The 25,868-nt window shown below is 42.2% G+C and overlaps 1 protein-coding gene across 4 annotated transcripts in view; it reads left to right on the top strand.

Annotated features, from left to right (window-relative positions):
• DIP2C (disco interacting protein 2 homolog C) overlaps positions 1–25,868 on the top strand; it is a 159,198-nt gene that overhangs the window by 92,701 nt on the left and 40,629 nt on the right. For 2 of the 4 annotated variants that reach the window (XM_053467786.1, XM_053467784.1), the window contains 14 exons: positions 280–405; positions 1,028–1,237; positions 1,485–1,547; positions 4,228–4,359; positions 6,394–6,513; positions 9,781–9,978; positions 11,817–11,908; positions 14,275–14,385; positions 17,744–17,867; positions 18,055–18,164; positions 18,752–18,854; positions 20,719–20,783; positions 23,709–23,802; positions 24,991–25,110. In XM_053467786.1, the coding sequence (XP_053323761.1) occupies positions 280–405; positions 1,028–1,237; positions 1,485–1,547; positions 4,228–4,359; positions 6,394–6,513; positions 9,781–9,978; positions 11,817–11,908; positions 14,275–14,385; positions 17,744–17,867; positions 18,055–18,164; positions 18,752–18,854; positions 20,719–20,783; positions 23,709–23,802; positions 24,991–25,110 (1,668 nt within the window). The remainder of the gene's footprint in view (positions 1–279; positions 406–1,027; positions 1,238–1,484; positions 1,548–4,227; positions 4,360–6,393; positions 6,514–9,780; positions 9,979–11,816; positions 11,909–14,274; positions 14,386–17,743; positions 17,868–18,054; positions 18,165–18,751; positions 18,855–20,718; positions 20,784–23,708; positions 23,803–24,990; positions 25,111–25,868) is intronic. The other 2 variants (XM_053467787.1, XM_053467785.1) reach the window with 1 other exon arrangement.

Genomic DNA, 25,868 nt, shown 5'->3' with positions numbered 1-25,868 from the left:
CTGCTTTATGGTCGATTATATAGAAAAAAAATTGATTATATAATAAACTTTTATTACTCTCATAAAAAAGCATGGTCTTTTTGTGCCTGTCGCATCATATCCGCTTCTAGGTTATGGGAGGAATGTAAAAACGTTGGGAATTATATATTAAAATTAATTCTGGTTAAAAAAGAACAGTCGGTAGGAACGTCCCCTTGACCACTATGGCGACTCCACTTTGCTCTGGAGCCGCGCCCATCGTGTCTGAGAAATGTTCCCCCCGTTAATGTCCGCTAACAGATGTACATACGGAAGCCGTCCAGGCAGCTCTTGCTAAACACAAAGAAAGGAAAATGGCGGTCCCTATGCCATCCAAGCGACGCTCTCTTGTGGTTCAGACATCGATGGACGCATACACCCCCCCAGGTGAGCCACACAAAACATCTATCGTTCAGCTCAATGATTATTATTCATTATTTTGGTTCATCAATGTTGCTGATTTAACTCTTAGTTGATCTAAGGGGCTACATATAACTGAAGTGATATGGAGCAGGGGTTATTGGTTCGCCAGATACAAGTTCTATGTTTATTTAAAACCTTTTTGTTTATAGTTTTCGTGATTTCCGTGATTTTTTTTTTTATCACTCTCTGTGGTGTCATATCCACGTGATTTGAAGAAGTGGCTGGGTTTACTAGTTTAGCAGAAGGCTCTTCTTCTCGGGACATGTAGACATGTTCATTGATATGTTTGATACAGTGTTATTTTATGAAACCCATCAAGCTATACAGAAACATTCTGAAAATTGTTAGCAACATATTATCCTCCATTCTTGGTCACCAATCCTTATGAAAATGCTCTGGTACTAACACATGGAGAATACTGTCTGGAGGGACAGTAGCTTCAAACCATTTTTAATGATGATCTAAAACCATTCATGGTCCAGGAATAGTAGCACAGGCATAACCCGTGGCTTTTGCTGGTCTGTCCAAGGAAAACTAGATGGAAATTCTGCAGCAATAGGTCTATTGCTTTTTTTTTCTCGAGCAGATACCTCTTCAGGGTCCGAAGATGAAGGTTCAGTCCAGGGGGACTCCCAAGGAACTCCCACCTCAAGCCAGGGTAGCATAAACATGGAGCACTGGATCAGCCAAGCTATCCATGGGTCCACCACATCCACCACTTCTTCCTCCTCAACACAAAGTGGAGGCAGCGGGGCGGCGCACAGATTAGCAGACGTTATGGCCCAGACACACATAGGTTGGTATGAGCATCATAAATCTCTGTATTGTCTATGTACATCCGAATCGGCCATGTGTACCTATGGGCTACCTTGTATTGGTGGCGGCTAGCAAGCCTCACGTGGCCTTGGCAGGGGTCAAGTGGGCCAGGTGGAGATGGGCAGAAGCAGAGCAATTCTAAGTTTTAATTATTTCTGTAACACGGAGTAAAGTCTCCAGGCCATGGACAGAATGTAGAGGGCTTACCTGTGATGTCTCTGAAACAGATCCTTCTGGCTGCCATTGTTCCAAACACCTAAGACCAGGACTGGAGAAATCCCAGGACTCAGGTAGCCATATCTCCTAAAAGTTTCCCGCCAGCCAATTTTTTGTGGTTTTCTTAACACAAAAATTGATATTAACCTAACGCTCCCAAAGACATTTGTGATGCACGTTACTCTCTTAACCGATTAAAATGTATCCCGTAAGCTTTCTCATCTTCAGATGGTAATAGAGATGTCTTGATGTCACTACTCATCCTACTCCGTGAATATTGGTCCATCAAAGGGTGTCACAAATGTCTTTTAAATCTGTGCTTACATGGAAAATGTCTGCATGCATTTTGATCTCATATAAATATATATACAGTGAAAATCAGTTACTCCCCCGATACAGCTCTGTGGATCCCACCCATGTAAGCACTCCTCATGAAGCTCCCTTTAGGTTCTGTTACTCACGCACGCATTCAGGATTCCAAGTTTTTCCCTTTTTTTTTTTTTATCGAGTGCTTGCTCACCCCTTTGCCCTCAGTACTTACCAGCACATGCCTTACAATTGCTTTTCTTCCCAGAAGGCAATAGATGGACGGACGGACAGTATCACAGTACGTATCGCCAACGTTTCTACTTTGCATCTTGAGCTGCGTATGAGCGCAAGCAGAACAATCCCCCCCAACCATCCTCCATATATAAAGAGTCTGCAGTCACAACTAAATCTTAATTTATCAGGAATAACTAATAATTTAAGCATTTTTGACAAGTATAGGGGATTATCTACTAACTGGTAGATATGCTGAACGTCAGCTGATTTTATTTTTTTATTGTGGTTCTCCTTCGTCGTTCTCCGGCTCCTTTTTGTTTTTATTTCTTTTTATTCTCCGCTCCCGCTAATTGGAGAAGCATTTCAATTTCGGTATTTTATTTTCCTTTTTCGTTTTGTGGATATTTTAGGCCTGCTGAAATGAATGAAATCTTGGGGTGCATTTATAACTCATACCACAGCTTAGAGAGACCCCCTCAGCTGTCATATGCAGTAAAGTGTATCCGATTTCCCGAGTGTCCCTTTAACTGATTGTTTGATGGGAACAGAAGCTCTACAGCTCCTTTAATTATATTTCATTCTTTTTGTTAAGCGGATGAATGACGATAAATCAATGAGGTCCACCAAGGTTGTTGCTCGGAGGAAGCTGTGATGTAAACAATTGTGGGAGTGCGCGTAGGAGGCAGTTATTTGTGTATGAATGTAACGATTAGGCATGCCGTGTCCATCGTAGATACGGAAGAGTAGCTATTACAGGACCTTTAACAGTTTATAGCAAGCACCATCTGGTAGAACTTCTACCAGCCAACCTGAGGTCCACCTGCAATAACTGGAGAACAACACTCACCGTCTTCAGACATCTAAAGCCCCCGTAGAAGGACTTTCTCCAGAATTTGGTTCACGACTTTATAATCCAGTGAAAATACAGCTGCCACCGGCAGGGTCCTCGAAGAACATACTTATGTCGTATAGTAGAAGGTGGATACATTGAGTACATACTGCAAACGTTCTTTGTCGTAGTTGCTTTGTATCAGAATTCCGGAATAGATCTTGAATAGTTAATCCGCGTCCTGTGTTTAGTTGTTTCGGTATATAAAAGTATAAAAGTGTTGGCAAACGTTTAAGGGTCATGTTACTGAACGACTGTGAGTTTCCTGGAAAACGTTAATCTTTTTCTCAATTCAGCCGTTAACAACCCGGAATTCTGCGTAAAAAAATAATAATAATAATAATAATAAGCAATGGAAAAAGTAGAATGTTCTGAATGAGATCTCTTATATGTAATATGGCGCAGTGATTTCTGGGACGCTCATCGCTGATGGTATACAGGTAGGGATAGAGGTGTATATGCCATAATGTGCTGGGCAAGACGTATATCACAGCAGGTGCAGCAGCCGCGGCGGCCGGACATCGGCTCTGTTTCTGTATAGGAACTCTAAGGAAGGGTTGCAGGGGCAACGTTGCATTAAATGTTGGCCACAGGATCGCTTGTTTTGCTTTCTTATGTCCAGATTAACAGCCAAGTAATGCCATGTGGGCTAAATCCATTCAAATCCAGACATTACCAGAATTTTTCTACGCAAAAAGTAATGAATTTAGTGACTATGGAAACATTGTATTACTTTACATCCATGTATGGAGTTACTGATAAAACCACATTAATGCTTTCTGCATGCACCGATCATTATTTCACCCCACTCCCAAAGACAGCTGCCATGTTTTCTCCTATTTCCCCAACCTGCTTATGTCATAAACAACATGTGCCGAGATATGAGTAAATATATAACATCGCATCGGGTACCGTCGTAGAAAATCGCATTGTTTGTAAGCGACGATTTTCTGTATTGAGGTATCCCCTATGGATTGTTTACTTGCCATATCCTCCCATAGATGGCTCTCGTCTCTTTATTACCCCCCTGAAGTCTCTGCCCCCCACTTGCCAAGCTTCAGAGTATTTGTGGAAAGCGACCGTGACAATAATATTCATTTTCCGAGCGATTGCGCTATAAACATTTTCCAAGCATCTGCTCTGGTTGGCTGTGCGCTGATGTTTTTATTTGTTTGTTCCTCGAGCTCCTGATTTTTTTACTTTGCAACAAAACGTGGAAAAATTTTCTTTTATGATTCAAAAAACGGTTTTCTCCCTTGCGCTCCGATCGTATTTTAGTTTTTGAGACTTTTATTTAACTTTTGCTCTGTTATCGTTGGCAGAAAACCATTCGGCCCCTCCAGATGTTACCACCTACACCTCGGAACACTCCTTACAGATAGAAAGACCGCAGGGCTCGACGTCGCGCGCAGCTCCGAAGTACGGAAATGCAGAGCTCATGGAAACTGGAGATGGTAGGTATGGAGAGCATGGTCCCCGGTTCTGGCGGATAGCCTTCCAACTAATACCCCGTGTATGAGTATTGGAGCCGTGTCTTGCCAAGATGTGTGTGATGGACTAGAAGGGTCCTCCTCAGTCGGGAGGTTTGCGCCGTGTAACATATTAAACGTATTCTTCTGTGCAGGTTACTAGATGATGTTTAGACGCCTCCATTCTAATTCATCATTCACCTGCCTACAAGCACAACGGACCCGCTGAGCCACGACATCGTTGTTTCAGCCACTAGGCTGAGACGCGTTATTTGTACCTTGTATTTAGACACGGCCAACGGATTCGTCGGGGCTCAAAGATTCTTATAGACAGTCACACGTTTACACAGGGGGTGGCTGGGGATGCACGGCGTGGGGATTTGTGAAATATGTTGCAAAATGATTTTCTAATGATCAGCGAATACAACCGGCCATTGGAACACAGGAGTGATGGGAGTGATAAAGGGCCATTGGAACACAGGAGTGATGGGAGTGATAAAAGGCCATTGGAACACAGGAGTGATGGGAGTGATAAAGGGCCATTGGAACACAGGAGTGATGGGAGTGATAAAGTGTCATTGGAACACAGGAGTGATGGGAGTGATAAAGGGCCATTGGAACGCAGGAGTGATGGGAGTGATAAAGGGCCATTGGAACACAGGAGTGATGGGAGTGATAAAAGGCCATTGGAACACAGGAGTGATGGGAGTGATAAAAGGCCATTGGAACACAGGAGTGATGGGAGTGATAAAGGGCCATTGGAACACAGGAGTGATGGGAGTGATAAAGGGCCATTGGAACACAGGAGTGATGGGAGTGATATTGGGCCTCTACGCCTATGGAGAGATTCCGTTAAGGATCAGCCATTTCAGCTGTAAATAGTCATTTACAACATTAACCATGTTTGCGCTGGATTTCTGATCCATTTCATGTTTTTTTAATGGACAAAATTTGCATTTCTATTAAAAACAGGGACATTTCTAAGTTTCCCCAAACTTTTGAAGGGTATCCATGAATATATGTTTGGGTTTGAATCATACTGATCATGCATATGAGGCTTAATTCATACTTAGATTGTTGGGTTATTACCTTTATAACATTCTGCTTCCATGATCTGTCATACAGCTGGGTCCCAGAGGGTATTTTGGGCGACGGGCTCCAAAAATAGCATTTTGACGATTATATTGAGAGTAGGTTAATCGTTCTTTTATTTAGAATACATTTTTTTTTGCCATTTACTTCTGAATCGGGCAATTTTCTGTACGGTTTACTGGAGCCAAAAGCTGATTTGATTTGAAGAACGTATTTAAACTTGAGGGAAATAAGTAGCACTTCCAGCGTCATTAAGGATCGCAGATGAGTTATTTCCAGGTAGATGAATGTTCGCATTTTCACTGTAGAGGTGCTTGTTTCGTGTTATAATTCTGCTGGTGATCACGAGGACTCATCCCAGTAGAAATGGAAATATAGAGGAAAAATCATTTTTGATAAATTAAAAAAAAAATGGGTTTAGAGGTGAAGAGTCTGTGGTTATAAAAGGTGGGGTGGCTGAATATTACTGTAAATTCTGAATTTTACTCAATAATGTAGTCATTTTATGTCAATTCAATCCCAAATGTTGGTTTTGAAAGTGTCGCCTCTGTAAGCTGTATTGTCATTTTTATTTCACTAAAGCTTAAAAAAAACCACCATAAAGTCCATCTTTACCAAAATATCCCCACCCCCCCATTACATAATTACACTCCGTTCAGTGCCTTGTATGTTTATTGACTAAAATGCTTATTGAATAAGAAGGTAAAGGAAATCCACAAATACACTACCATTCAAAAGTTTGGGGTCACTTGGAAATGTACTGGTTTTGGAAAGAACAGCAAATTTTGTCCACTAAAATAACATGAAATGGATCAGAAATCCGGAGCAGACGGGGTTAAGTAAGCGTTTGTATTCGATGATATCGTACTGAATGGTCTAGCTTGGTGATTACTTGGGTAATTAATTGTTTTTGTCCTGATCCTGCAGGGGTACCTGTGAGCAGTAGGGTATCTGCCAAGATACAACAACTTGTCAACACCTTGAAAAGACCCAAGCGGCCTCCGTTACGAGAGTTCTTCGTGGATGACTTTGAAGAATTATTAGAAGGTAAAGCGGCTTCTTTTACGCTGTCTGATTTTTTTTTTTTTTATTATTTTTATTTTTCTTCATTACTGCGTATTTTTTAAACTGGATCTGCAACCAAAACCTAAAACAATAATAAAAAAAAAAAATATATATATATAATAAAAAGAAAACCTGAGTGGTGAAAACCAGATCATTTTGGAATGTAGGCAATTTATTCATTTATAATAAAATGCATTGCCCGGGGCCCCTGTGTCCTCTCTTCTAGACTCAGAGCGTGGTTGCCATTTAGCAGCCGTATCTTCGCTCAGAAGCCTCCTGTAGTTGTTGGCCGGTCTCTGGCAGCGCTGCGGAGGGATTTTGGCCCAGCCCTTTCATGCACAACTGGCCCTTTCATGGACAGATGGCCTGATATTCTCCAGTAGATACGAAAGCAGAATGCTTGGTTCGTTTAACGAAGGCAAGCTGTCCGTGTTGTCCATGTCCTGATGCCGCAAAGCGTCCCCAAACCACCATGCTGCCATCACCATTCTTTGACCGATGGTTGCTGCTTGAGAAGCACACAGACGCTTTTTGGCAAATTCTAGGGGAGCGTTTATGTTCTTCTTAGAAAGAGACTCTTTCCTCCTCCTTACTCTGCCACGAATGGCATGTTTGCTTAGTATTCTGATGGTGGAGTCATGCGGCGAGAAAGATAGATATTATTCTGGAGTCCATCGTGACTTCTTGGATGATTTTATTCCTCGCTCTTTGAAAGAAAGATAATTTGCCCAATATGATACCTTTACTGGCTGGCGTATAATGGATTGCAAGCTTTCAAGACTATCTGGGTCTTTTCTTAATATCCTTGAAAAAGATCTAGACAGTCTAGAAATGTTGTAATCCATTATATGTCATTTCACCAAAAAAAGGTATTTTCTTTAACAAATTTGCTCTCTCTTTCTATGGCTAACACGGTAGAACTATATAGCGTGCTCTTTGAAAGGCTTGGGACGATTGGCTAGCACCCAAAACCTGTCTATATGGATTTGGCAAGCTAAAGTATATAACAATCTGAAATGTGCAGCGCGTCCCCATCCAGACTTAATTGTAACGATGCCCTGAGCTACTTAATCTTGCCCCCCAGCCCTGTGCTGCACCCGGGGCATCAACCCTCTCCAGCCTGCCTCTGGTTACCGCTGGTTTTTTATTTAATTTATTTTCATTTTATTATCTCAACTCCAGCAAAAAAAAATAATAAAAAAACAAAAAATCATATTTTGGCCCTCCGGGGAAGATTATATTTCAGCATTCGTCTTTCCTGGCTGTTTTGCAAATATTCGGCTTCGAAGATTTTATGATATTGTACAAATTCACCAAACCCCCCCCCCCAAAAAAAAGAAAGCCCTCTAATTGAATTCAATAGCACAGCCAGAACAAAATTGCCTCAATTTTGACCTCTTTATATAAAGCGTTATTCCGTTCTGGGGAACATAGTGTGAAATCAGCGTGCAAACGTTTTCTTTCCTTTTTTTAGAAAATTATTTGTGGCTTTGAACTTTGGAAAAGAAATAGACACACGATTTGTATTATAAAGTGATTTTATATATATATATAATGTATAAAACGTTGTTTTGTACTGAAACGTCTGAATGCTCCAGTCCGGAACTTAGAACAGAACTAAATAGGACCGGGTCATTCTTAATTAAAAAAAACCTCTGATCGGAAATCGATTCGCTGTCCCTGAACTAAAACAATAGTCCTTTAAATCCTGAATCAGTTTTGATGTTTTATTTTTCCATAGATGTTTCTGCATATATTATACTCTACTGTTCACTTAGAAATGTTCTTGATTTTGAATGAAATTCAGCGCAGACGGGGTTAATGTTGTAAATGACTATTGTACCTGGAAACGTCTGATTTTTCATGAAATCTCTTCATAGATGTACAGAGGCCCTTTATCACTCCCATCACTCCTGTGTTCCAATGTCCCTTTATCACTCCCATCACTCCTGTGTTCCAATGGCCCTTTATCACTCCCATCACTCCTGTGTTCCAATGGCCCTTTATCACTCCCATCACTCCTGTGTTCCAATGGCCCTTTATCACTCCTGTGTTCCAATGTCCCTTTATCGCTCCCATCACTCCTGTAAGTTTAAGTTTAAAAGGATAATTGATGGTTAGGAAACCCTTTTCCAATTATTTTACAGAGAGAAATGTCCTTGTTTTTCGTGAAAACAGCTCAGTGACCCCAGACCTTTGAACAGTAGCGTATTTTCGTGTATTTGGCGTTGTGTAAATGATACATGGAAATATTATTATAAGAAATATTATTCATTTTTTTTTTATTATTTTTGGTGGTTCCAGAGCTGCTATTTACCGCACCAAACAGCCCACACAGCTGAATATTTATGGCAATGCTTTCTTCTATAGACTTTAATTAGAGGGGAGGTCAGGGTGGGTGATTGAGGCTGAGTCATTCTGTTCCCCACAGGCAGTATGATAAGGAGTCGGGGAGTTTGTCTAGTAGATTGGGGATCAGATAACAGAGCGAGATACAAATGGCTCATATGCAGCTGCCTGAAAACCGTATATTATGCAAAAATATATTTTTAATCTGATACTTGTAAAAAAATAGTTGGGAATTCCCTTTTAATAACAATTATTTTGTTTTAAGGGCTAAATATTAAAAATTGTTTCCCTTTCCACAGACAGGCTTTATATCCTAGACACTGACAGTAGGGGATTCAGGTGTTGATTGTTCCACGCCGGCCGGTGGACATGCGCCATAAAATGTTTATTGCTTTTGTGGCGTACACCTGATGCTACGCGCTCCGGCACTCGCTCCAGCATCCGCTAACCGAATCCGATCAGTGTGTCAACATTCATTTGTGCTGCGGTCGAAAATATGCCAGAAGCCAATAAGTACCATTTATTATCTGGCAGAACACTAATATCATCATAATCGCCGCTCCCCGTAGTTTTGCTTAATTGCCGACCAGAAAAAAAAAAAAAAGCCGCAGTGGGAACATCAGAAAGAATAGTGATACAGCGTTCCAGCAACCGTCTGTCCCTTCCAGCGCATTAACAAGGATAAAAAAAACATATTGTAAAACATTATGGAGAATGGACCAGATCCGAAGCATATCAGGCACTTCCACAGCTCTGAGTGGCATGAGAGGGTAGTAGATAAGTGGAACAGCCCTCCTGTCGCAGTGGTAATTCTAGTGGCAGGATAAGTTATCGGAGATAAGGTATAAGATATTGGATACCATGCTAATAGCGTTTCTTTCCGTATGATTCCTCCTCCAGTTCAGCAACCAGATCCAAACCAGCCCAAGCCGGAGGGGGCCCAGATGTTAGCCATGCGAGGGGAGCAGCTCGGCGTGGTCACCAACTGGCCGCCTTCGCTCGAAGCCGCACTCCAGCGATGGGGAACCATATCGCCCAAAGCGCCCTGCCTTACCACTATGGACACCAACGGAAAACCACTTTACATCCTGACATACGGTGAGATGAAGTCTTGGGTCGGTTCAGAGGGGGGGGGTTGTTTCGGGTGACCCGTCTGAGACACCAAGTAATGCAGCACCCTATACTAATGACCCTATAGAACACCGTATGGTCCTCCCGAGGCTTGTTACTTACTATGGTCCTGCTTGTGTTACTGGAAGTCCTAGGAGGTCCTGATCAAAGTATTCTGTTGCCTAACACCAGGCAGCGAGATAAAGCATGGCCTATTTTATTTAGCAGATGATTAGATTGGATCCAGGTATCTCGCCAAACAATATATATCATTACTCAAAGTTTATAAAACCATTAAAAATCACCAAGAACGTCTGTTTACCGCGATAGATGCCGACGAGCTGTCAGAAGACCTGGCGCTCCGACTCCTATCCCCCCGGCACTTTTCTATAAAATAAGAAGAGAAATTGGGTTTGTCCGGGAGTCTTAAGTTCTCGTTAAGTCGGTAAATCAAAGACTTTTCCCCCAAATGCCGTCTGACAGCGAGTTAAAGGACCGGTCAGGACCGCCGACTAATCAGGTCTCCGAGAACGTAATTATCTCAGCGCGCTTCTAACGAAACCCTGGAGTGGTTGTGTGTCCTGAAAGGCTTCGCATGCGCGTCTCCGCGCCGGGGCACAATGTACTCATCGCTGTTATGGATTCCGTATTTAGCAAGGCCCAGCCGAGCCGGGACATTATTATTACTTATTGATTTATATAGAGCCAACATATTCCATGGCGCTGTACAATGACCAAACAAGTATTGTGTCAAATAACAGCAGGTTTGCGTGAATTGTTTAAAATGTGTCATTTCTACTGAGATTTTGCAAGATTTTTGCGGGGTTTCAGAAATATACACTTTCGTTCAAAGGTTTGGGGTCACTTAATTGTTTTCATGAAAAAAAGGACATTTCTAGCTGTAACGTAATTGCAAAAAGGGTTTTCTAATAATCAGTTAGCCTTTTACACTTAAACATGGATGAGCGAACACAACGTGCCATTGGAACACAGGAGTGATGGGAGTGATAAAGGGCCATTGGAACACAGGAGTGATGGGAGTGATAAAGGGCCATTGGAACACAGGAGTGATGGGAGTGATAAAGGGCCATTGGAACACAGGAGTGATGAGAGTGATAAAGGGCCATTGGAACACAGGAGTGATGGGAGTGATAAAGGGCCATTGGAACACAGGAGTGATGGGAGTGATAAAGGGCCATTGGGACACAGGAGTGATGGGAGTGATAAAGGGCTGCCTTCTTGTTAGACCCCCTGGAGCTCTTACACAAGTATATCACCGAGTAAGCCTAGAGTAGGGGGTCGAGGGGGCAGATCTTCGCAATGTGCGACCCCCCCCCCTTTACAGGATGCATTACAAGGTGCTGTGTGCCTTTAAGGGATGGAGCACCGGGACATGGCGTTGTGTCCCGGTGCTCCGCTGTGAGGACGGCGGCCATGGAGGGGGCAGCTCGGGGTGCTCCCCCTGAGTCTGACCTTGGGCAGCCCCCAAAGAAAATATGTCGATGTACACCGCGTGTGCGCAGCGGCAAGAAGACCCGAGGGGTGGGGGATACATGAGTGGGGGGGGATTTTGATGAACCGCGGTGGAAAATGTTTATTTAAAGGTGACGCTCAGATATCCCGTCCGTTAAGACTCTGTTATTCTGCTTTCCTGTTTTCTCTTCTGACTTCGGGGTCTCCCAGCTCGTCGCAGGGATTTAAGCGACAGTAGAAGCGGCTCTCGACCTCAGTCTGCTTTCCGATGATGTCATAGTTTTTCTGATTTAGTCCTTTTAGGGTTCCGATTTTTCACGTAATTAATAGAAAATGCGTTTTCCCTCCACTAGGAAAACTATGGACCCGAAGTATGAAGGTGGCCTACAATATACTCCATAAACTGGGAACGAAGCTGGAGCCCATGGTCCGACCAGGAGACAGAGTAAGAACATGTGTGAAGTGATGCGTTTCACGTGTAACACGTTAGTTTATGTTATGAGATCATAACTCCCGGCGTCTCGCGATGTACGGGGGTCACCTGTGTCCGCAGGGGTATAGATGTCCGTCGGGGGCAGGAGGTGCCGTGCTTCTGGGGGCCACCAGAGTTATCTGCATATAATCCCAACTTTTACACCATTGGCCTCGACCAAAAATTCTGTTATTTGTACCGGAAGCAGCTTTTTTCACCTTGTATTATGGATTTTGATAAACATCACGATGTTTCCGGTACTAGCCGTTGATCCTGGTGTCAGTTTTGCACGACTGAAAATGTATATTTTTAAGGCATATATAGATTTTTAAATGCATGCCTCCTAACTGTCCTGCTTTGCTTGGAACAGTCCTGATTTTACCAATTCATCCCACTGTCCCCCCAAGCTCGATCTTATCCCCACTTTTTGGCACAGAGGTAGAGTTTGGTGGGATTCAGGACCCTAATCTGGTGGTAATCCTGCGAATGCACAATAACGCTTCTCTCTTAAGCTTTAACACCAGCGTCACAGTTGACTGGCGGTAGAAGACTGTGCACATGCGCAGTAGCGTTTTTCTCTTCATGCTTCGTGTCCGGTGTCTTGATTCGCCAGGGTTAGGAATTGGGAGGTGTGGAAATGTGCGATATTCAACACTCTTTTTTGGAAACCTTTTTCCATATAATAAACCAGAATAAAATAGTTATATGACGCATGATTCTCTACCCCGTCTGAACAGCACACGGAATAAAATGTCATCGCGTTATGAAGGCGTAATTACAGTGTAACACGCGGTAATCAAATGTTTGTGTTACACAAAGGCCGAGATACAGGAAGAACGTGAATCGGGGGATAAGATGACATTTAAATGTTACTTTGTCCGACAATCTGAAATCCCGCATAACAGCGCTGTGGGTTATATTACTGTATACAGCGCTGGGGGGTTATATTACTGTATACAGCGCTGGGGGTTATATTACTGTATACAGCGCTGGGGGTTATATTACTGTATACAGCGCTGGGGGTTATTACTGTATACAGTGCTGGGGGTTATATTACTGCATACAGTGCTGGGGGTTATATTACTGTATACAGCGCTGGGGGGTATATTACTGTATACAGCGCTGGGGGTTATATTACTGTATACAGTGCTGGGGGTTATATTACTGTATACAGCGCTGGGGGGTTATATTACTGTATACAGCGCTGGGGGTTATATTACTGTATACAGCGCTGGGGGTTATATTACAGTATACAGCGCTGGGGGATTATTACTGTATACAGTGCTGGGGGTTATATTACTGTATACAGCGCTGGGGGGTATATTACTGTATACAGCGCTGGGGGTTATATTACTGTATGCAGCGCTGGGGGTTATATTACTGTATACAGCGCTGGGGGGGTTATATTACTGTATACAGTGCTGGGGGTTATATTACTGTATACAGCGCTGGGGGGATTATATTACTGTATACAGCGCTGGGGGAGTATATTACTGTATACAGCGCTGGGGGGGTTATATTACTGTATACAGTGCTGGGGGGGGTTATATTACTGTATACAGCGCTGGGGGTTTATGCTCGAGGAGCTAAGGTTCTTGGCACATACAGGGTTGACGCACCTGTTGGTTCCAAAGAGGTTTTGTAAAGTTTACATTTGTTTTGTGGGTCTGTATTCCAAAAAATGTTGCAAAGGAAAAGATTTGGCGATTTGCTGCGAATGAAATCAGAAAGGAAAGGGTGGGTTATAAAAAACAGTTTTTGATTTCTTTTGATTGGAATCTGGAATGTAAAGTGGGAGTTATGTGTGGATTTCCCCGGGGTTATTGTAGTTCAGCGGATAGAAAGTCCCGCGTTCCTGCATCGCGGAGAGCCGGAGGTGTCCTCGTCCCTGATAGATAACACCACAGACAGCCATAAACATGATCAATGACGCTATTCTGAAACCTCTAATTAGCTTTACCCATCAGCCACCGCAACGCTCTGGCCTTTATTCACTAAACGGGGAGTTGCCGGCAGAGCTGTGATATCAACTCTCTGCCTTCACTATTCTTTTGGATGGAGCGACACCGGCAAGGTTCTCCAGCCATAGTGGCCGAGCTGGCCCTGTATAGTGTATAAGTCAATGGTAGAGGAGACTGAAGACAGTTTACAGGCTTAACTATACATGACGCAGGGCCAGCCAAGTCAAGGGACTGAAACGCGGTTCTTCTGCGCATCTTAGTGCATAAACCCGGTCAGTCAGCGGCTCTGTTAAGTTGTCTTCTTACGCTTTTTATTGTAGCGACTATATACGGTTACAGGCTTGTTCTGCGTGGCATTAACCCCTTTTCTCCCTGCAGGTTGCTCTTGTGTATCCGAATAACGACCCCGCGGCGTTCATGGTAGCGTTTTACGGCTGCTTGTTAGCTGAAGTTGTCCCCGTTCCGATTGAAGTGCCGCTAACCAGGAAGGTGAGCTTCTCGATCTTTAGGTTCCTCCGTCCTCTGACCTTCACGACTGTCAAGGTCACAACAAAGTTACTATTTCACCTCGACGGCTGTGTATCTTTTGTGTAATGCATCCTCCATATTAATGATAAAAAAAAATTTTTTTAGTGTTTACTTTTTTTAAAATGCATTTAAAGTAAATAAAAAAACAAAAAAAACAAAACAGAGGTTTAGGTCCCTGGAACTCATAGTGTTCCATAGAATGGAATTCTTTGGTTCTACTTTAGATCTTTGTTTTTGTTTTTTTTTTAAAAGTTTTATTGACAGGAGGAAAGATTACAAATTGTGACAAGTTTTGAAAATGTTACATGTTTCAGATTGAAAAAACCTATTTTGTCTGCAAAACTCTATACATGGACGTATCCGTGACATAGGAAGGGGGTTTAAATACCATTTGGATATCCAGTTCATCCATCTGCGATAAAATAACGATAACCTCCGCTTTGGGGGATTATACCCTTACAAAAAAATTACTGCAGTTTTTCTGAAGTAATACTACAGTTTTTTTGGACATGAAAAAACTGCAATACTGCACATTTACTGCACTTTTACTGCATTTGTACTTCACTGTACTGCAGTTTTACTGCACATTTAGTGCACTTTTTTTTTTATATTGCAAACCTACAGTTGTACTTCAATGCACTGTAGCTTTATTGCATTTGTACGTCCGTACAAAAATAACTGCAGTACAGTGAAGTATAAATGCAGTAATACTGCAGTAAAAGTGCAGTATTGCAGTTTTTTCATGTCCAAAAAAACTGCAGTATTACTTCAGAAAAACTGCAGTAATTTTTTCGTAAGGGTATGTATCAACCCCATAAACACCTGTGTTCTTTCTTAATTTAAGCAAATTAGTCCCAGCGCTTTAAGTGTTAGAATACGTAGACATTTTAACTGTGAAAAAGCTATAAAATCTTCCCATGTCACCCTTTAACAATTTTATAGGACAATTGTTATAAAATTCACCAATTCATCCTCATAAAGTCTCACATTATACCCAATGTCACCTTAATGAGACTGATCCCTGGGGCTCCTGAAAGAAATATTGTCCGGACCAAAAAAATAAAGTATTTGTGTATCTTCCAAAAGCTGATGATTCAAAGAAAAACCCCTGGAGGAGAAGATTATTATGAAAACACTAAAATTGATCACCCCGACCTCCCTTGAGTTTCCTGCATTTTTGGTTTTATAGAAACCGCCCTTTGGTTTATCAACTATTGTTAAAAAAAGAGTTATTCACTTGAACGATTTTAGAAAATCCAATGTTCAAACTTTTTATCTAGAATTCTTATGCCATTTTAAGTAGCCAGGGAGTGAAACAGAAGTCTAAATTAGAAGTTTAGCGAATCTGAAGACACAATACAAGATATTTAATATATTATTATAAATGCAGCATGGGTGGTTAGAATGGTACATTGGGTAACATCATTTGGCAGAAACAAATATATAAAAAAATAAAATATATATATTTAAATATATATATAATATATTTTTTATATATATATATATATATATTTATTTTTTACATATATATATATATATATATATATTATATACGGTGTATATATATATATAATATATATATATATATATGTAAAAAATAAATATATATATATATATATAAAAAATATATTATATATATATTTAAATATATATATTTTATTTTTTTATATATTTGTTTATATATATATATATATATATATATATATATTATATTATTTCCTTTAATGTCCTCTCAAAGGAAACAAAGTTTCTCCTGGACTCCAAGGCATTCGGACTCACACCCTACATTCCCTTATCTACTTTTACTCGTGATAACATTGTATCCATTTCACATCTAGAAAAATAGATTGATCAAATGACTTTGGTAGATATAGGTGGATGTATGGATCTATAATACGCACACATAAAGCATAAAGAGCCATATCTTAGGAGATTTAAACCCCAGCTGTGTTTACTCTAGAACTGTACCTCTGATGATGTTAGTCTATGTATGCTTCTTATTCTTTTTTTTTTATAGTCTAGGGCAGCGGTCCCCAACCTTTTTGGCACCTGGGACCGGTTTTGTGGAAGACAATTTTTCCACGGACAGGGGGCGGGGAGTTTTGTTTTTTTATTTAAGTGCAATACATTTATTGTGCATTTTACTTATATTGTTATTAATATATTAAAATATTTATTATTAATTATAATACTCCACTTTCATTCCCTCACTCATTCTCACTCTTTATTTATTTCAATATTCTTACTACTACCCTTTCTCACTATCTACCCCCTCTCCCCCCTTCTCACTATCTACCCACGACCCGGTGGTTGGGGACCCCTGGTCCAGGGAATAAGCTACATTTCATTCCCTGATTGTTCTGACACTCTGGAATAAATGCTGTATTTTAACGCCATCAAGTGCTTTCCATCAGGTGTTGTAAATTCGCGTTGGTGTTATCTGCACGTGTAGCTGTGTATCGCGTGGCTGGAATTACCGTGCATTTACACAATGAATGACGCTTTCTGATCCAGAAAAAAAGGATTCTGTGTATAAGCAGATAGCTTCTGGAAAGGGACTGTGGCCCGGTCATAGGGGAACAACAGAGCTTAGTAATGGCAGTACTCATATAGAGTGTTTTGGGGGTACAGGTGAGCAGATCCAGGTCTGATGGGTGATACCGAGAACCCCAATAATCTTCATTAAGAGCAACTTCAGTAGGACATATAAGGTTCTCAGTATAGAAATATATAGATAGATATAGATATATATATATATATATATATATATATAGGGCTGCTGTATGCATCATGAACGCCCGCTCCCACTCACAAGTATTTGTTTTCATCAGCAAGCATCTCACGCTTTCTTTTTTTCCCCCCTCTGAAATGGCAAAACCTAAAATTACCGAATAAACCTCTATTTGGGGTGCGTGTGTAACCGTTCTGTTTCTATATCCCATGGTCAGAAAGTCATTTTACATTTAGTTGATGTGGAATTAGCTTCCCTCTCCTCCTTCTGGCTCAGCGTGGTGCCCAGGGGCTCGCAAAACAGCCATCACGCAGGAAGCGAGCCCTGATGCGATGTCTGAGAGCCGCACGCAGCTAGCGGTCCCGATGGCTTAATTATATCACAACAGAAACGTAATGGAGGATAATATGTCCTGCTCCATGTAATCAGCCCCGAGACCGTAACCAGCAGAGTACAAACATTGCTCCATTTTGAGACTTTCTTTAAAATTGGCTCGTTATGGAACCCGTCTCGGTGCGTGTCGCGGAGCCCGTCTCGGTGCATGTTATACACATGTTGTAATAATGTATGTTGTTTGTATCTGAACAGGATGCGGGAAGCCAGCAGATCGGCTTTTTGTTGGGAAGCTGTGGGGTTACTGTAGCCTTGACGAGCGATGCCTGCCATAAGGGACTTCCGAAGAGTCCAACGGGGGAAATTCCACAATTTAAAGGTACGTCAGAAAATGGATAACCATGTGCTGCGTGTGATACGGAGAACCCGTGTGGGTCGGACAGAAATGAACCCCCCCCCCCCCCCCCCCGGAGACCAAGCGCACCGTGCAGGCACACATACCATCTCTGTCTTCGTTCTCCCTCATCTCCTTCTCGTTATGCATTTGTTTAATATTTTTGTTCCAGGTTGGCCGAAGCTGCTTTGGTTTGTAACAGAATCGAAACATTTGTCTAAACCGCCGCGCGATTGGTTTCCACATATCAAGGATGCGAATAACGACACGGCTTACATTGAGGTCAGTCTCTTCATATACCTTTCATATCTTTTTCTGTGTATTTCTCTAAAACCGGGCTTATTCTCTTCCTGTAGATACGCAGTACTCATTATACTGTGTAAATACCATTGACTCATCGTCTTATTGTCTTAGAATGTCTGCCTCTTGCAAATCTAGCTTAATTCATTATATTCGGGATATTAAAATTTACTAAGAAAAGTGGTAGATGAGTGAATCAGCCTCCCAGCAAAGAGGTAGGAGTTAATACAGCGAGGGGATTTAAACATGCATGGGATAGACATGCGGCTCCTGAATCTAAGACGAGACCAACGATTGATTGAGGTTTGAGAGGATTTCTCAACCCAACGTTCTACTGCAATGAAAAGCAAAACTGCAGATGGTTTATCGAGAACGGCTGGAAAGTTTGATAATCTGCGTCCGCGAATACATCCATAGCCAACGATGAAAGCGCCGCTGCTCCTGTTTCAGCTGCGGCGGGACAATTGATCAGAGATCACGCCGTGGACCTGATTGTTGTCTCTTGCTGTCATTGTGGGTATTTGTTGTGTTTGTTGTCCCGTCACATGCTAGTGTTCTCTGTTTCGTAGTACAAAACATGCAAAGATGGAAGCGTGCTGGGGGTGACCGTGACGCGAATCGCGCTTCTTACGCACTGTCAAGCCCTTACCCAGGCCTGCGGCTACACGGAAGGTAAGCAGACATCGCGCCTTTTGTTACGTTGAACTGTTTTGTACGGTGGGTCTCTGATAGGACCCTCAGGCCCCGGGCGGGTATAGCGGGACTGTGGTTATAGTTTGAAGAAGCAGATTTAAAGTCCTCGGATCGCCCCTTTTATTTTATGGGCCCCGCATACATGTCTGGTGTGGATTTCCTCCGCGTGTAAAGTGTTGCTCTGTAGTAAATCAGTGGCGGCGTTAATGTATGTGAAGCCCAGCAATCCCTCAGTCTGCAGGCAGGGGGCAGCATTTAGCCACGCCCACTACCGCCTACTTCCAAGCTGAGGCCAGCCCCACTTTTTGTCTGGCTAGCCCCACCCCTGAGGAAAGCCACTCCTCTCTGAAGAGAGGGCGCTCTGGGAAGCTCCTTGTTATGCTATGAAGGGGGCCCCCAAAAACCAAGTGCCACCCCTGGTATAAACTGGCAGAAGGGAATCATTCTGTTATACATCCCACATACTGCAGGGCGGCACTTGACCTGTGCTGGGTGTGAAATGTGTTTGTGTCCTGGAGAACAAATTATTCTTGTTATAATGATGTGACCTGCCAATAATTTACTTAATTTAGAGATATTTAATGATATAGCGGTTTAAAAGTTTGGGGTCACTTAGAAATTTCCTTGTTTTTGACAGAAAAGCAAATTTTGTCCAATAAAACATGAAAAGGATCAGAAATCCAGCGCAGACGGGGTTAACGTTGTAAATGACTATTGTAATGGCTGATTTTTAATGGAATCTCTTCATAGATATACAGAGACCCTTTATCACTCCCATCACCCCTGTGTTCCAATGGCCCTTTATCACTCCCATCACTCCTGTGTTCCAATTGCCCTTTATCACTCCCATCACTCCTGTGTTCCAATTGCCCTTTATCACTCCCATCACTCCTGTGTTCCAATGGCCCTTTATCACTCCCATCACTCCTGTGTTCCAATTGCCCTTTATCACTCCCATCACTCCTGTGTTCCAATGGCCCTTTATCACTCCCATCACTCCTGTGTTCCAATGGCCCTTTATCACTCCCATCACTCCTGTGTTCCAATGGCCCATTATCACTCCCATCACTCCTGTGTTCCAATTGCCCTTTATCACTCCAATCACTCCTGTGTTCCAATTGCCCTTTATCACTCCCATCACCCCTGTGTTCCAATTGCCCTTTATCACTCCCATCACTCCTGTGTTCTAATTGCCCTTTATCACTCCCATCACTCCTGTGTTCCAATGGCCCATTATCACTCCCATCACTCCTGTGTTCCAATGGCCCTTAATCACTCCCATCACTCCTGTGTTCCAGTTGCCCTTTATCACTCCCATCACTCCTGTGTTCTAATTGCCCTTTATCACTCCCATCACTCCTGTGTTCCAATGGCCCTTTACCACTCCCATCAGTCCTGTGTTCCAGTGGCCCTTTACCACTCCCATCACTCCTGTGTTCCAGTGGCCCTTTACCACTCCCATCACTCCTGTGTTCCAATGGCCCATTATCACTCCCATCACTCCTGTGTTCCAATGGCCCATTATCACTCCCATCACTCCTGTGTTCCAATGGCCCATTATCACTCCCATCACTCCTGTGTTCCAATGGCCCTTTATCACTCCTGTGTTCCAATGGCCCTTTATCACTCCCATCACTCCTGTGTTCGCTGGTCCAAGTTTAAAAGGCTAATTGATCGTTGGAAAACCCTTTTGCAATTATGTTACAGCCAGAAATGTCCTTGTTTTCCGTGACCCCAAACTTTTGAACTGTAGTGTTTTGTGTGAATATATTTAAGCAAAAGACAAAAACATTATTAATAAAAGATTTTTGCTAACGCATAAACATAACTTTTCTTTTGACAGCGGAAACGATTGTGAATGTTTTGGACTTTAAGAAGGATGTGGGGCTTTGGCACGGCATCCATACGGTGAGCCGGATAGAATCGTTATCTCCTTATTGTGTTTTGTTGTGAAGTAACCGATATGTTGCAGCGATGGTGCGGTCCTTGCCGGTGTTAATAGCCCATTTACGGTGAAAAGTAGCGGTATATTGTTTACTTTGTGTGCAACCTAGTAATTTAGGCTGAAAAAGACCCAAGTCCATCAAGTTCAATCCTTCCATCGATCCTTCCTACTTGTGATCCAAAGGAAGGCAAAAAAAACCCCAATTAAGTTATTTTTCAATTTTTTCCACGGGGGGGAGCATTCCTTCTTGTCTCCAGAAGCCAATCAGATTTCACCTTGCATCAAGAAGATCTAAATATTAATATTAATTCAATCATTTTTACCCCTGTATGTTCTTGTTTTACCCTTTTTGGAGGCATCCGTTGTATCTGATAGAACCCCCTCGTGGCAGTGGATTTCGTACTTTTATGGCCCTCACTGTAAAGAATGTTGTGTATGAAATCTTTGCTCTTCCCATCTCAGGGGACGACCTCTGGTCCTTTGTACGTTTCTGTTAATGAACAGGTTGCCGGGGAGCTCTTTATATCGGCCCCAAACATGTATTTATTTATTTTGATGCATGGATCTATATGCATGTTTAATGTTAATGTCAGACTTTGCTTGCAAAATGGGAAGGAAGCATAATAGTAAACTAACTAAGATCTGGTGTTTTATCCAAGTTTTACCGACATTCCATTTGATTGGTGCATTTTATTTGTCACGTAGAAGGTAAGGCCACCAATTCTAGTCTAATGGTCACAATGTGGTTGGCTTATAAGTTTCAGACCTTGGTAAGTTAGGTCAATGTTACGTGGCCCAGCAGCATATCCAGTGCATAGGTTAGAAGGCGTTATAGACTGCTTGGCTAAAGGTAAATGAATGACATGGAACAGAATCTCCGGGCTTTCAGAACGGAATGCGGTCGGCAGAGAATCATTCAAAGCTTCTTCTGGCTCACAAGGGCACCAGTTGGACGAAGCAGCTGGACAATGTTGGCTTTCTATACAGAGGAGAATTCCAAAATAAGAGTGTCGGGGCACCGGAAATCGTTGGGTTTTCTCATATTTTGATATTTGGGAACGTTTGATCGTGAGACTCTTGAAATATTAACCCTTTAATAGCCCACGATGAAGATTCTATGTTTTAGCCAAATGGTTCTAATAAAAATCTTGACTTGTCGTTATTTAAAGATGGCCTTAATTGAGTTACCAGTGTTCAAGCAGGGATATCAACCATAACGTAGAAAGAACACCTATGAGGAGTCTTAGGTATGAAGATAACAGGAAGGCATGAGCTGCTGACTGTGTGACCCGACTATCCGCTCCTTCACCCTGAGACTGAGGTAAAGACCCTCAGACTGGGGTAAAGACCCTGAGACTTGGGCAAAGACCCCCAGAGTTCCCGGGTATGCCTGTTACAAACAACTTTTCTAATACCTGCATAACTTCAGTGCCACGAGCTGGTGGCTGACCTTCATTTCATACGTGATCTAGTTTACCCGTGTCGTCTGCAGTCGGACAACTGCCCAGTAGCCATAACATAGGGGGATTCCTTTATATGTCATCCCTCCTCGCCCCCCGACGGCTTATGTCACGCACAACATATGCTGCGAAGCGTCTCCTCGGTGTGTCAGGAACAGTCTCAGCTGCTGCAGACGCCGTGGCGTACTAATCCACGTATACGTTCCCTCTCCTGATACAAACAAAGCCGATGATATCCTCGCTTTTCTTGTGTCAACCGATGCCTGCAAGGAAAACCGCAGCCTCTGTACTCATTCTCGGTATCTTTTTTGGATCTTGGCCACATTCCATCTTCAGTGTAGAAGGTTGATGCGACTGAAAATACAAGGACTGGAAATATATTATTTTTTATATTTTATTTTTTAATTTTTTTTATTTTGCACAGTGTAACTTTCTATTAAAAAAAAACAATACTTGGAAAGTAAATTTATTCCAAGTAGATGATGCTTCAAGGTGACTTCAAGGATTCACCGAGCCCCAGGGGGACCTAATGCTAGAATTTAGAGCTTCTGATGTTCTGCAAACCCAAAGCTCAGCCTTTGTTAATGATACAAGCTCGGTGTCGCTCGGCATTGCCTGGGGTAATATCCCATCTGGCTACACGTGCCTTTGCCGGTTATATGGGAAACAACAACTTGTCGCTCAAACAGGTAGAGGCTGCGTGATTGGGATTATATTGATGAAAACCTGCATCTGGGATAAACACAGGCGAAGAACAGTGTCAGGTTTCCAGGAATCATACCAAGAAGCCCAATGGGTTCCTTCTAGAGACCCCAGCAATTATAGTTTGGCCATTGGACCGTTTTGGTGCTAGATACGGTGCAGCTGGCACCAATGGTTTCCATGGTGATTGCTCCATTCACAGAACATTGCCTCAGAACTAGGGCAAAATAGGACACTTGGGGTAGGGGGAGACATGAAGCTGATGGAGGGTATGAAGAAAGTATGGAACCTTGTAAAAAAAAAAAAAAAACTTCTGATTCTTTATTTTTTCTTTAGACAAATTATATTTTTTAGATAAATAATTTCAGCTGCTTTAACCCTTTGAGGACCTCGTTTTTTCCGCTCGCTGTGATTGTGCCTTAGTAATTATCCGCTGACAGAGAAGAGATAAAGCGATGCATCTACACAAGGGCTTTACTATATCACTTAAATTGCATACTTCAGTCTCTGTTCCGCGAAATGCTTCCAATAACGTGCCGAGCGATGTGAAGAGCCGTAAAGATCTCCCGTTTGTAAATGATGAACATTTAAGTTAAAGAGGGGCCGTGAAAATCAAGAGAGCGGGCAAGAATCTTAATTAGTATTCATATTCGCGCGGATTAATTATGCTGCGGATCGTTTTCTTTGCTTTCCCGTAATCGAGGGTTTTGCTGTGTTTATTTGCAGAGCGTCATGAACATGATGCACGTTATAAGCATCCCGTATTCTCTCATGAAAGTTAATCCCTTGTCTTGGATCCAGAAAGTCTGCCAGTATAAAGGTAAGATCTGGTGCTGCGTGGAGGATTACCATCAGCCCTCGTTAATATCGGGAACCAGCTAGACACCCGGAAGCAAGAATCAGGAAAGTCGTTGGCTCTCAATCTGGAGCTTTATTAGAAATGGCTGGCCTTTGTAAGGGGGTTTGGTTATGGAACCCATGGGTTGATATTTATCAGGGTCATGCCATGTTGGCAACCTGGCAAGGGGTTCAGTCAAGATACGGGCATCATCAAGCGGGGTACCTAAGTCTGCGGAACGGAAAAATATGACCCTCAGGTGACTTGGTCTTCTAGCTTAAAACTGGTGGTTTGGGTCCAAAATCCTTGGGACGACAGCTGAGCGGCCGACTGACAATACAGATCGGAAGCTTCAAGGTTTTCAAATGAGGCTCAGTTTTCAGTAGGTTTTCTGAAAGTTTTTTTTTTTTTTTTTGGCATGATCAGTCCATGGTCTAAGTTTCTGGTGTGGATCCCATATTTTCCCAAAGCAGACCTCCTGTTCTGCGTCTTGGTGGTTTGGGAGGCTGGATGCTTGATTTTCTGTAGGTTTTGATCATTTTGAGAAAAACCACAAGCTCTACGGTTTACAGGTTTTTTTTTGTTTTTTTTTTGCCGTCAGCCAAAGAGCAAAACTCTATCCGCACCTTCCAACTAATCCCAGATTCTTAGATTTTAATATACGTTTCGGAAAAGATCCAAGCTGTTGAGGAGCTCCATCCATCTCTTCGGAATTAACTTCAGTGACAGCAAGAGTAATGAATTGCCCGAATTTGAGGATAGAGGATGCTTTTGCTCAGTCGCTTTGCTGCGAGGTCAAAGTTCAGCCACATATTTTATAAAGAAAACGATTGGGAGGGTATTTTGCCTGAGACCGCCACAGTTGGCATAACAAGTGAAGGTGCTTTTGGCCAGAATGTTATCCCAAGCCTCGTTATTTCATCTATATGTTTGTGGTGGGTCTCTATTGTGCGCTGGTATTTTTAATAGTCAAATTTTATTAAGAAAAAAACACAGAAAAGAAGATAAGTTTTGGAGTTTGGCCGCCTCTTGCTTATATGCATAAATCAGAGGCTTAAGTCTTTTGTCCGTTCGACGCTCTAATATTTTATGAAAGGTTTTCTGCTTGATGATCGTGGCCACAAAATCGGGGCAATTAAAACAAATAATCTTCCTTCTGTTTCTTACCAGCAAAGGTTGCTTGTGTCAAGTCTCGGGATATGCATTGGGCGCTAGTTGCACACCGCGATCAGCGAGATATCAACATGGCGTCCCTGCGCATGCTTATTGTGGCCGATGGAGCGAACCCTTGTAAGTACGCTTTTGTTTTATTTGGACAATGTACACTTTTGTTTTATTTTCCGATATATGTGGTCGAGTTTAATTTTCTTAATGGGAAAAAAATACAAAACGAAAAGACTTTGCTTGTCCTCCGCGTGATTTGAGCAGAAGGTTCAGACGAGGCGACGGGCAATTCATCCAGGCAGAAAAATCTGAAATTGCTTTTTTTATAATGATACTCTTCACGTAGAACTCTCTGCCCAAACCATAGGTGATTCTTCCAACATCAGCGTGTTTATAACGTTAACTCATTCCTTCCCGGTGTTTCACCGGCTGCTCTTGTTGGCTTCATTTGTGACAGTTATGGTTAATGTATATATGCATGCGCAGACATCCAAACCAAAGCTTAATGCATTCATCTAATAGAAAAAGGGAAAACAAAGTATTACAATATTCATGTCTATCTCTGCCCATCTTTGGGACCCTCGGCCCATCTCCCACCGTGGGCCCAGCTCCCACCATGCTTGCGCTAAGTATATATAAGTATATATAAGTATGCAAACACAAAAAAAAAGTACCAAAATGGACCAAAAAAATGCACCCGCTTGCTAACATCCACAAAAATAAATATTATAGATTTTTCCAGCAATTGTGTATATTATTTTTAATATAAAACTAAAGGTGTTGCATTTAAGAAAAAAAAATTGTAGTCTGTCTTCTATAAAAAAAGTTTTTTCTTTAAATAGACTAGAACGGCCAAAAAAAAAAACATACGACGAGGAAGCCTG

Source organism: Spea bombifrons, chromosome 5 (genome assembly GCF_027358695.1).
Source record: "Spea bombifrons isolate aSpeBom1 chromosome 5, aSpeBom1.2.pri, whole genome shotgun sequence".
Lineage (NCBI taxonomy): Eukaryota > Metazoa > Chordata > Amphibia > Anura > Pelobatidae > Spea > Spea bombifrons.
Note: the sequence above shows the minus strand (reverse complement) of the source record. Positions and strands in the feature narration are given on the sequence as shown.